The following is a 13,306-nucleotide window of genomic DNA, read 5'->3' on the forward strand; positions in this document are numbered from 1 at the left end:
TAATTTGCTAGGCTGTTTGCTGCCATGGCAGCCAGCAGCATCCACTGCTGTAGCAGAGAACAGCCATAGATCTGGGAATGCAGGTTGAATACTAAAATGCAAGGAAGCCTTTTCAGTGCTTTGCTTCGCTGGTTAATTTTGGCTCTTATTGAGCTCTGACGTGCAGGCTGCACTTGCATCTCTATCAGCCCGTCTAAAGTAAAGAGCTGTGCACAGCAACCGGCCATGATCTAGCAGGAGAGCGTGGGAGAAGCACAGTAGTCTGCACTTGCTCCATACTTTTGGATTTCAGAATACAGCAGCTGTAGAAAGGGATGCAGGTCCATCACTCTGATGAAACCGATGATTGGATGGAGAGAGGAAAGCGTCGCTGGCTTTTAGGATTACTTTTGTGCTGGAGCCGAGTGTTTGATCAACTCTCTTCTGCTTGAAGGAAATTCAAGTAAAATGACTGTAAGTACTGCAGATTAACGTGGCTGGAAAGAGCTGGCTTAGCATCAAAACCGACATAAATTCAGACAATATGACTATGCCTGTCTAGTCATTTGCAGCATGCACACTGGATGTGTAAGCTATGTTTCTCGGTACCAGTGGAGAGGAGAGCTGCATGCTGTCTAAATCGTACACTGCTGAAAGGTTCGTTCCTGATACCGGCTTAAAAGATCTTGCCTTCCCTGCATCTAGGAAATGTGAAGCATAATTTGAAGCGAATCTTTGGCTAAAATCATGCAACGACCTGCTGAACTCTCGGTGTTCAGAGGCAAGGATGCGAGAAATGGGGGTGCTCGCCTTCAGAAACAGAGGTCTTTGACGAACCTTACTCTCCTAAGTGAAGGGGAAAAGAGGCGATTTTCATGCAGAGAGAACTGGTTTGGCAATGCTTCTAAGTCTAGCCAGGTTCATCATGAAGGGGAGACAGAACTTGGAAGAAGAAGCTTGCTTTCCAAAGTGCTATCAAAATCAGCACACTCCCTTTACCATGCCAGCAGCAAGTCACCGTGGGAAACTGAAGAGCTACCACCTGTTGGAGGCAGAAAGTCAAGCAAAAGGCTCAGAGGCTATTCTGCAGATGAATGTGGCCAAGGAGAAAAGAGCAAATTGGGTGATGAAAAAGTGCCCTTTAAGCCCAGATTCACCAGCAAGAACTGGGTGGAGGAGGAGGAAGGTTGCTTACGAGAGGGGACAGCACAACTGGATGAGGACGTTATAATAACAATGCTTGGTGACTTAGAGCAAGTGCTTTACAATGATTATTTGGGTGAGTTCACTTCTGCATGGCATGGGCAGATAGTTTTATAAGCACTGGCACATCTGCATGGAGGAGATTTTGGTGACAGTAATCTTGGAAGACACATCTGGGTTTGTGTTCAGTGTTGCACGGTGGAATGTTATCCTTTTTGATATAGTGACTGCATATATATATTGCATATATATATTGATATAGTGACACATATATATATCTCACTCAGATTATCTGTGTTGAAAGCTATGCTTGTGGCAGCACATGCTTTTCCCAATAGGTCATATTTGCACTAAAGCTGACCTCAGAAGAGCAAGGGATGGTTGGCTGTGAATTTTAATCTGTTTGGTCCGTGGTTGTTTTATACATACAAGGGAGTGTCATGCAGTCATACTAGCATTTTCCCATCTTAAGGAAGGTGGTGTGGTGGAGTGTGTCTGTGGTTTCCTCCACATATAATGGCCAGGTACCTGTGTAAGTTTGCCACTTCATTCTCAGTTTCTTCATTTCTGTATTAATATGCCTTGACACTTCAATAATCAAAAATTAGGCAACCAGCAAACTTAATAAGGTCTGATGTATTTAGGCAGTACCATGGCCTACTTTCTTCTCTGGCTCCGTAAGGCTCCCTACAGAAATCTTATCCATAAATACACGCTTTGAGCAGAATTGTGAGTGCCAAGACTTCACAGATGAGCTACATCAGTGAAGGCGAGTAGGCATCGGTAATCCACAGCCATAGGTACTTCAAATGATTCCTCTGCAGCTGGCTGTACTTTTCATCTCCCTTCACTCAGAAGTGTGGGTTGCTCAAAGTGCTGCATTCGGATGTTTTATGTAATTAAATTTTTGGAACTCTGTGTCTCTTCTTTTTCTTCCTCCCACCTCTCTCTCCCCCACCCTCCTTCCCTCATTTCCCTGTGGCATATACTTGTGCTACGACTGAAGCTGAAGCTTTATTTATGGTGTAATTTAAGCAGAGTTTAAACAAGAGATTATGGGCTTGGTAAAATAAGGTAATATGTGTTTGTTTCTGCCACTGACCTGGAAGAAATTCCTGTTTCTGTCTATGACTTTTGCCAGATAGCACATTTTCTTAATCATGGCACAACTAGGGTGGGGTGGGGTAGGGTGGGGTGCAATTTTCACAGATGGATGACCTGTGTCATGATGCAAAGCCTTTTATATTTAACTACAACGGGTGATAGGAAGGAAATGCTTTATGTTATATTAATATTAAAGTAAAATGGTAATGGAATAAAGGTGGCTGTTGAATTTTTTAATGAGATAACATTGCAACAGCATGAGATAAACATGGCTGCTAATAGCTGCATATGCCTCAGTTTTCCCATCTGGAGAAAAAGACATGGATTTTTGGCACACGTAGACAGTATCAGAAATCCATGCAGTAGGAAATGAAATGTAACCCCGTGTCTCTGGAAATGTTTGGAAGTTAACAGCAGCCATTCGCCAGTTTCTTCCAAGGACCATAACCTCAGCTCCCTACATTACGATGTACATGGCATGTGCAGTCCATGCATGTTAAGTGTGCACCGTCAAACTCCCTACTTCGTTTTGCAATAACTGAACTCCAACATATTTGTTGTCTTCATATTTGCACAGTTTGATGAACACCCCACAGTAACATGATATGAGACTAGGTGGGTCATTTCAATTAATGGGGGTTTATTTGCTCATCAAAGGAAGAAGAAAAAGGGTGGGGACTTGGAAGCTTATAATATGTACTTGAGAGAGGCAGGGAGTGTGCTTGCCGGTGCTGTTGGCATTTGCAAAAAAGAGAAACACGTGGCAAGTTTATGAGTTCCTCCATGCTAAGCAAGATTTCTAATACCCTCTGCTTTTGAGGACTCCTCTAAGTGGATGCTAGCTGTACAGGAAGAATGCCCCTGGTCTTGAAACTGCAGAAAGCAGAATGGATGCAGGATCTGATATAGGCTAGTGGGCATAAGTAACTGGTTCTGGGTGACTGGCTTGATTTATTAACTTACCTGCTAGCGCATGCACCTTATAGATCCATTCAATCCAGACTTTACCTGTTCTTCTTTCTGACATGTTTGCCTGATGTGTGGGATGTTAATTTTCATTTGCAGGGTGCTTTCAACCAGCCCCATTCTCTCGCTTGCAGGCCTTAATGTGACAAATGTAACTTTCATAACAGAAACACAAAGTATGGGGTACTGTTAATGTTAACTACGCTGAAGCAACTTAATTATTTATAAAGATTATACTCCGTCTTTTGTCCAGGAGCACAAATGATCAGAGAGGAACCCTAGGATTCACATGGCATCATAAATGCTGAAAATGAAACCCATGCAGTTCAGAACTCAGCTAAATCCTTTCTGCTTTCTGATGTTCTGATTGCTGCCATTTGGTTGCTGCCTTGTACCTTAGAAGAGAGGAGAAACTTGTTGGTCTAGTATCTTTAAACAATAGAGGTGCTTAAGGTTCTGTCTCTCACTCCCAGGATCCTGATAATTAAAGTAATAATTGTCTATTTATTTTGTTCTGGGCTTGCTCATTACTGTTTAATGGGTAAGATGGGACATAATACTAAACCATAATTTAGCAGCGCTGGAATGAGCCTGGGTGAGTCTTATGTTCACATGTTCCATCTTTCGCTATACAGTACTCCACATTAGCAATGAAAGGACTGTGTGAAACATCTGCTTCTCTTTCAAAACTAGCTGCAGTTTGTCATGAATATGAAGGGCAACCAATAGTTTAAGCTAGAGATGTTCTGAAAATTCACAGAAAACATTTCCTTGGAATGGGAGGCCTGCTTTGCATACTCTTCCAGGAATATTTTACACGTGTGCGTGTGGTGGTGATGGCAGCAGCCACCATTTATCTCCCAAGCCCCCTTGAATGACCCTGATCTGGAGTATTGTTGGGAAGCAAACTGACAGCCAAGTTGCCCACTGGAAAAATTCTGTGACATGTTTCCCCAAATTTATGTGCCCACAAAGAGAGATTGGATAATTTTGAAAATCTGTTTTTGCACAGCTCTAGTTTAAATGGTAGTTTAGTGAAACAAACCAGGAATCACTAACCAAAGAAGCAGCAAATGGTGTTTGGGAGCATCCAATTCCTTAAAAAAATAAATCTCCTCCTTGCGTCTATGCTGGAAAAGGAGAGAACAGAAAACCACATGATCCTAACGCTTAGCCAGGCTATTGTTTAGCACTACTTCCAAACTGGACAATTGTAACATATTTGGATTGCTTCGGTAATGGACTGGATGATATCCAACAAACTGAAGCTCATTTCGGATAAGACTGAGACCCTGTTAGCGGGTGGTTCTCTAAACCAGATGCTCTTGAAGGCAGTGGGCACATAGCTTGGGGGTACCTCTGGATCCTTTGCTGTTGCTTGAGGCTCAGGTGGCCTCAGTGGCACTGAGTGTCTTCCATCAGCTCCAGCTGATGGCCCAGCTGTGCCCCTCCTTGGACAGAGATGCCCTAACTTTTGCCATCTATGCTCTGATAACCTCTAGGTTAGATTACTGCAACAACATCCATAGTGTTCAGAAGCTTCAGCTAGTGCAGAATTCAGTGGCCAGGTTGCTCATTGGGGCAAGGCAGTTTGAACATATTACACCAATTCTGGCCCAGCTGCACTGGGTGCCAGTAATTCAAAGTGCTGGCTCAGATCCACAAAACCTCAAGGACCACCTCTCCCTATATGAACCAATCTGGACCTTGTGATTCTCATCTGAGACCCTTCTTTGTGTGCCTTCTCCATGAGAGGTCCAGATGGTGCCAACATGAGAATGGAACTTTTCTGTGGTGCCTCCTTGTGTGTGGAGTGCTCTCCTAAGAGAGGCATGTCTGGCCCCTTCATTACATATCTTTAAGCCCCAGGCAAAAATGTTCTTCTTCAACCATACCTTTGGCTAATGAACATTCTAAGTCAAATGTGTTTTTTTGGGGGGGGGGTGTTTATTGGTTTGTTTTTGTTCTTTTTTTGATTATGTATTTTGTGTTCTCTCTTGTATTTTTCTGTTGTGAACCACTCTGGGATCTACAGCGGAAGGGTGGCATACAAATTTAATAATAATAATATACATTTTTTGTATTTGTTTTATTTATTTGATTAGCATATATTACTCTTTACCTACCTTTCGGCCTCCTGGACCCTTCTGTCTAATCAATAATGCTCACATTGTCTCTATGTGAAGATGTTTGGACATAGGGCAGGAATACAGAACCTTTGGCCCCTCCATATGTTGCTGAACTGCAGGGAAGATGGGATTTGTAGTTTAGCAATCTCTTTTTTTTCAAATAAATTTTATTCAATTTTCCAATTTATCAAATTTAAATAAAAAAACAATCTTTTATACAGAACATCTTATATTTTCCTCTTACATCTTGCTCTGCCGAGCTATGACATCCCCCCCTCCCTTCATGCGGGTTTCTTGTTAACTCCGTTTTTTGCAGTTCCTTTTTAACTTTTTAGTCAATTCGTAGGATTTATTTCAATCCTGCAAGTGTTTTTAAAGATCTACAGTTTTTCTCCATATAGTCCACATATTTACTGTAGTTTAGCAATCTCTAGAGCAGGGGTCCCCAAACTTACCCGGCTTTGGGCCGGTTCCTCCGGCACTGGCGGGGGAACGCGCTCCCATACGTGCACAAACTCGCTTTTTCTGGCGCGGGGTGGCACCGAAAATGGCTTCTGCGCATGCGCAGACATCATTTCTTGTGTACTTCTGGGTCGGCGTGGCACCGGAAATAGCTTCTGTGCATGCACACAAGCTATTTCTGGCACCGCGGAGATGGGCAACCGCACCGGGGCACGCCGGTAATAGCGGGCGGTTGGGGTCGGCGGGGGCTGCACAATTGGCTCGCGTGGGCCACATCCGGCTCCCGGGCCTTAGTTTGGGGACCCCTGATCTAGAGGGACAGAAGTTTCCCATGCCTGACTTAGGGGAGACTCTTAGTCGCTAAGTATATGGTGTATTAATATGAGTACTGGCATAAAATCCCTGCCTCCGGTCCTCTAAACACCCACAAATTATTCTGATTTTTCATGTACATAGTGATATGTAATGAACTTCTGATTTATTCATATAGAAGTTAATAAGATTCTTCTTCTTGTACAGATACTTTGCACCAACTCCGTTCCCTAATTTTTGTTGCTATAAAAACACAGCTGGTTCTCCTGTGCATGATCACAAATAAATTTGACTCTCGTGGCAGGTTAGTTATAACCAAGCACCATAACAATGATAAACAACAATAATATTTCACACTATATGAGCATCTCTACACACAAAAGCTGTTGGGATGTTGAATTTAAAAATCAACAGGCATCTTTCTTGGCTCTGTTTTGGCATTAAGCATGAATAGCTAGGGACCAATCCTCAGGAGAAAGAGAAGCTGATGCTTTTTGTGGTATCTTGAGATGCATAATTTCTAGAGATGTGTGAACACATAGCTCAGTACGCAACTGAATTGTCGGAAGTATGAATTCCTAAAAAGATTAGCTGTTTTTCCTTTTCTTTCTGGTGTGCTAAGCATGTTTGACCTTTGCATGTGTGCAGGCATGTTTTCATACGATTTATAAAAGCTCTTCACATCCTTGCTTACATTTGCTCCATTGAAGCCCTGAAAGCTGCAGAACCCTCCCCATCATCTGTGAGTTCAGAACCAAGCAAGGAGCCAGAAGGTGCATCACTTTCCCATTTGAGAGAGGGCAATCCTTGTGCAGAGCTTTTAAAAAGCTGCTTAAGAAGGACCCAGTCTGTGGGAACACTTCCTCCCAAAGTGGCGCTCAGGCACCTAGAGATGGGGCTCCATAATCAATTACTCCATGGCCCATAAGGCATAGCAAACAGACAACAGTATACAACAAGAGGGAAACTGCAACAGACCAAGAGCCTAGGGGAAACTATTCACAGAAAGCTGCTTTGCTCCAGTGGTAATGTACTCAAAGGGGATCCCAAATCGAGGGATGGACGCTAGTTATCTCAATGATGAATGTGCGGTCTTCCAATCTAGAAAGGCAGTTGTGTGGTTAAAATGAACAGAGTTGGAAAAATACAGAATTTTTAAAGTTGTCAGAGTACTTGTTTTTATATTTATCTAATATTTCATCATAGATGATTGGTTGTTGCTTAGAAGGGAGAGAAAAATAATGGAGCCATTGGTATGCCTGGCAAAACTTTTAATTGGCTGGTGGGTTCTTCTTCAGTGGTAAAGTCCCTCCTCTCTGAATCAACCATTGTACACAAGCTGTCATGGTTTCCCAGAACATTCTGCCTTTGCTTTGTGAGAGATCACCACAGGGCTTCAATGGAGCAAACATTTCAAGAGACAGAACCATGCCCTGTCCTTAGGATATGCAAAACTTTACAAGGCACCACAGTAGCTTCTGGTTTTCCCAGCCTGGAGTGATGCAAGCTGGCCTCATGGGCGCAAAAGTTGGACGTTAAAAAGAATAAGAGTTTCAGCATAAGCTTTACTGACTCATAATAAAAATGAGGCTTATAAGCAGGTTAAACATTACATTACAAACCCATTATTTGCACGCTCTGTCAGCATCCCTATCATTTTATTTTATGAAGGTCATTTAAATATGTACTGAAAATCATGTCTTCTACAATATTTATCAGCCAGCCTTGGCTCACGGAGTCCTCTCACATATTCTCTGCTTTCTTTCCTCTGTTGAGCACTTAATGGCAGAGCAAGAAGATCACAGAATTGCCTAAAGATGAGATTCTGTGACCATGCAATTTTAGTTGTTAATACCTCGTTGTGGTGAGGGGAGCAGGGGATTAGGGAAAAGAGAAGGAGTGGGAGAAAGTTTATGCAAGCCCATGATACATTCCTGATCTCATGGAGCACACAAACCAGAATGAAGGCTTGTCAAGGTAGGGAAAGGTATATTTATTAAAGTATAACAAGGTAGAACTTATGCCATTCTCGCATAAAATGTGTGGCCACGTATGACCTGTACATACAGGTAGAAAATCTCACCTGCTGCTAAGGGCCAAACACCCCAGGTCAACTTCAATACTCAAGGAGTCTCTCCCCCGGGAGGAAGTCTTGCAAAGTTCCTTCCTTAATTGTGTTGGTAGGGAATGGTATTAATATGTAATAAAATTTACTTTGTTGACCTGTAAATCCCATGTTTCAATTAAATACTATAGAAATTGACACGTTGCTGCTAGAATAAATAAATACTAATCGGCAGGTCTTAAAATAAGTGACAAAAAGGTCCATTAGGTCCAGTCGTGACCGACTCTGGGGTTGTGGCGCTTATCTTGCTTTATTGGCTAAGGGGGCCAGCGTACAGCTTCTGGATCATGTGGCCAGCATGACTAAGCCGCTTCTGGTGAACCAGAGCAGCACATGGAAACACCATTTACGTTCCCGCCAGAGCGGTACCTATTTATCTACTTTCACTTTGACGTGCTTTCGAACTGCTAGGTTGGCAGGGGCAGGCACCAAGCAACAGGAGCTCACCCCGTCGCGGGGATTCGAACCGCTGACCTTCTGATTGGCAAGCCCTAGGCTCAGTGGTTTAACCCACAGCGCCACCCGTGTCCCTATAAAAATAAGTGATACCAGTAGTTTAGAATTAATTAAGTCTTTGCAGTTTAGATTTTGTATATCTTTAAACTTTACATGAATACTCATGTTTATTGAATCTGGATATATTTTATGTATAGAGTCTAAAGCTTGTATGTAGCCAGTGGCTCCCCCCCCCCCCCCCCGTGCAACACTAGCTCAGGCCCCCACCTCTGCTTGCTAGCCAGATGCAGTGCCTCCTTTTTCCTGTGTTGGGGCTTACTTAAAAAAAGAAATTGGGGTGGAGGCGTAGTGGAGGTGTCCTGCATATTCAGGCTACCCTGGTCTGGCTGCGAGGTGAAGTTGCTGGCAGGTGCTGCCTTTGCCCCAGGGAGGAGCTCTTTTCAATGGGTGCTGCTGCTGCTCTTGTAGTGTGTGTGTGTGTGCGCGTGTGCGTGTGTGTGTGTGCGTGTGTGTGCATGCGTGTGTGCGCGTGCGTGCTTGATGGACAGAGGTATGTATGTGTGCTTTGTTTGAAAAGGAAGGGTTGTATTTGGGGTGGGTGCATGAGGAAAGGAGGAAAACATCTATATGAGGTCTTCGTTCATATGAGAGAAAAGAGACTATGTATGTGAGGTCTGCCAGAGTGTGGGAAGGTGCACCTGGGCAGAGAGGAAGGTCTATATGATGTGTGCAAGATGGGGGGGAGGTATGTGTACATGTGTGGTATGTGAGAGAGAGGGAAAGGTGCACCTGGGCTGAGAGGCATATATGTGTGGTTATGTGAGAGACAGACAGGGAAATGCATGTGTGTCTATGGTTCTGTATGTTGAGTGCATGTGGGTGTTCCGTGCTGGTGCAAAAGAGAATGTGGTTGGTCACCTTGTATATTTCCCCTGGAACCAGGTTATGTTCTCTGTGGTTTGTAGACAACAAGGTCTCTCTCTCTCTCTCTTCTCTCTCTCCTCTCTCTTGTGTGAAATCAATATTGTGTGACTGCCACAAAAAAGACCAGCAGGCAAGCACCTCTAATGTTGTGCTATGCCATACCTGCATGGCTAATACTGTGTGCCACGTCATACACTCCACACTGGGCATTTTGTGATTGACACAGCAGCATTAATTTTTTTAATTCTTTATAACCAAAGCCTTGAAATTTATCTACAAATCTTGATATTTTTTTAAATGTAGTTTTTATTTTTATTAATTTTTTAAATCATTTTTGGATACAAACATCAACCGCAAAAGACACATACAACAAAAACCATAATAGCAATAATAACACAATTTGACAATTCAGATTTGAATACACTGATATACCTATGACTTGTTGTTGTTGTTGTTTAGTCGTCTAGTCGTGTCCGACTCTTCGTGACCCCATGGACCATAGCACGCCAGGCACTCCTGTCTTGCACTGCCTTCCGCAGTTTGGTCAAACTCATGTTGGTAGCTTCAAGAACACTGTCCAACCATCTTGTCCTCTGTCGTCCCCTTCTCCTTGTGCCCTCCATCTTTCCCAACATCAGGGTCTTTTCCAGGGAGTCTTCTTTTCTCATGAGGTGGCCAAAGTATTGGAGCCTCAGCTTCAGGATCTGTCTTTCCAGTGAGCATATCTATGACTACACCTTTTTAAACAATATTTTCCCACCTCTCCTTCCTCCCCCTACTTCCCACCATTATCCGCCTTATCGCTTAAATATTCGTTCCAGATTTCTTCATATTTATCCATTCTTATTTTGCGTCAACATGCAATTCGTTCATATGTAGCTAATCTGTCCATATTATCAATCCATGTGCTCAATGGAATCTTTTTTGCGGCTCTTCCAATTCATCAAAACAAGTTTTAATTTTTATTACCAACTTTTTAATTAAAGGTTCCTCACAAGTTCAATGGAAAAGTGGGTAGAGGGAGTGCAGGACGAGGGGAAAGGCACTTTACACTTTCTCAAGGTGTGAGTACAGGCACCTCTGCTGTTGTTTTTTTTGCCACCCCCCTACCCTGCCCCCATACGGAGCATCAGCTAATTTGCTGTTATGAAATAATTTTGCATGCTAGAAGTCATTGTCTGTTTCATACTAGAGAAGATTCAGAGATATGTTATTGGAATGATGGTGGCGATCTCTTCTGATATTTATTGCATGTGCAGTATATTGTTAGCTATATACACCGTTTCTTTGCAGGGGAAGATCCTGAAGCTAGAAGAATGAGAACTGTAAAGAATATAGCAGATCTGAGGCAGAACTTGGAAGAAACTATGTCGAGCCTTAGGGGAACTCAAATAAGCCACAGGTACTATTTAACAATTGGTTAAATATATAAGGGTTGAATCAGGAAGCGTGTGGGTTTTGCAAGGAGAAACCTTGAAGATGTGCACCCAGTTTCGCTTTTGCCAGTTTTCTTATTGCCAGTGCTATCCAGTTAAGTAGCAGCCTCCTTAAATTCCATGAATGAAATGTGTCGGGTTGGGCAATGCCTGTCCATGCGCAATCCAGCCCATGCTCACAGAGAGGAGCAAGAGCACACCTTTGCTCTCTACTCGCCTGGCATTTCCCCCCATCTCTCCTTATCCTGGGATTTAAGTACATAGGACTCTCCCTTTTATCAAGTCAGACCCCTGGTCCTAGCTCAGTATCGTCTACGCCTGAACTTTTCAGGGTTTCAGCAAGGGGTCTGTCCAGGTCCTATCTGGAGAACCCAAGACTTTCTGTATCAAAATATGTGTTCTACTTCTGAACTATGACCCTTCCTCCTGATGAGTTGGACATGGACACACCACTTACCATGGTGGGGCTTGCATCTTCTTCTTCCAAACTCCATGCCCTAATTCAGTGAATTAGTTTTAACAGGTCCTACATGTGTAAAATCCAACACACATAGACCCAAACCATGTAGACAATTCTCTCATATATATTTTTCTAAATACTAATTGCACAAAATGGGCCCATGTATGTTGGATTTTAAAAGTATAAGTCATATGCTAAATGGCCATATGTCCTATGGATATTGGGAGATGCAATCGTACAGCAGGAATGACAGATTGGCAGGAAAGAAAGATATAGGACAGAGCAGAAACTGGGATTATCCAGTCAAGGCCACTGTCCATCTAAACCACAAAACATTTTCATTTACAGCCGAAATGCTAAAAATGGATAAGCTATCCAAAATGCCACCATGAGATTAGCTGCAACTACTGTATATGTTGTGTATGAAAGACCCTCATTTTCCACTGAGATGTTGCATTTTAATTTTCCACACTTATTCACTTGCTTTCTTCTCAAAATCCATCTGCAGTAAAATCATGAAACAAAAAAGTATCCTTTCTTTGAAAGTGTCGAATAAAGGATTTGTTCTTGTAGGAAAATGCATTTCTCCCCCAAACAGTTTTTTTATTTGAGTTCCTATTGAAATGAGGCTGCATTTTAATGTTGTATTTAATCTTGTTTTTAAGCTGTATTTTAATCAATTGTTTGGCTGGGGAGGGCGGGGTATAAACAAAAAAGTATTATTATTATTATTACCACCATCAGACTGTGGTGGCCTTAAATATTAACTTTGTTTTTGTTCTGCGTTTTGACTTTCATTATCTCTCCCCTCCCTATGCTCAGAAGTATAGAAAGCACAGTTCATCCGTTTTTGTTTTGCTTGACAGCACATTGGAGACAACATTTGACAGTACTGTGACAACCGAAGTGAATGGGCGAAGTATCCCAGGCTTGACAAGCCGATCCTCTCCAGTGACCTGGAGGCTTGGACAAACTAGTCCTCGTCTCCAGGCAGGCGATGCTCCTTCCCTGGGTGGAGGGTACCCTCGCAGTGGTGCTAGTCGCTTTATCCACACTGACCCTTCTCGATTCATGTATACCACGCCTCTTCGCCGTGCAGCTGTTTCTCGCCTTGGGAACATGCCCCAGATAGACATGAGTGAAAAAGGAAGTAGTGATCTGGACATTTCCTCTGATGTTGATGTTGGAGGATACATGAGTGATGGGGACATTCTTGGGAAGAGCCTCTGTGCTGATGACATCAACAGCGGGTAAGTGTTTGCTTCCCCAGACCCTCACATAACACACACTGTTCTTCTTGTTTGATGTGACCACTATGAGCACCATATGATTAGAAATGTATTTTCTGGGTGGGTTGCCCCCCAAAATACATATTATAGTGATGCTCCCTAAGGTATGCACCATCTTTCTTTTGCCTTCTTAAAGTCATGGAGAAAGGAGAGGCAGAGAGAGAATGAAAAGCCCTCAGTCATCTCGTGTTATTGATGTGTCTGAGGCTACGTTGGGCCAGCCCCCTGGAAAAAAAAATCGCTTCGGGGAAATTCTTTTGCCACCAATCTTGGGGTATCTTATCTTGCCCCAGCTCCCAATGTATGGCTTAAAAATCTGGGCCTAAAAAATTAGCATGACCCTTGGGGTGGGGCATCAGGTCAATCTGCCCCTGTGGAAACAATTCTGGTCCACCATTCTTGACAGATGTTTGGTTTTCATGAAATTAGACACAAATATCTTGTATTTTTGCTTAACCCTC

General features: G+C 43.0%; 1 protein-coding gene across 8 annotated transcripts in view; it reads left to right on the forward strand.

Annotated features, from left to right (window-relative positions):
• The window catches only part of NAV3 (neuron navigator 3), a 463,204-nt gene that overhangs the window by 345,975 nt on the left and 103,923 nt on the right, over window positions 1–13,306 (forward strand). For all 8 annotated transcript variants that reach the window (XM_035127692.2, XM_035127685.2, XM_035127687.2 and 5 more), the window contains 2 exons: window positions 10,954–11,062; window positions 12,423–12,806. In XM_035127692.2, coding sequence (XP_034983583.2) covers window positions 10,954–11,062; window positions 12,423–12,806 — 493 coding nt within the window. The remainder of the gene's footprint in view (window positions 1–10,953; window positions 11,063–12,422; window positions 12,807–13,306) is intronic.

This window comes from Zootoca vivipara, chromosome 10 (genome assembly GCF_963506605.1).
Source record: "Zootoca vivipara chromosome 10, rZooViv1.1, whole genome shotgun sequence".
NCBI lineage: Eukaryota > Metazoa > Chordata > Lepidosauria > Squamata > Lacertidae > Zootoca > Zootoca vivipara.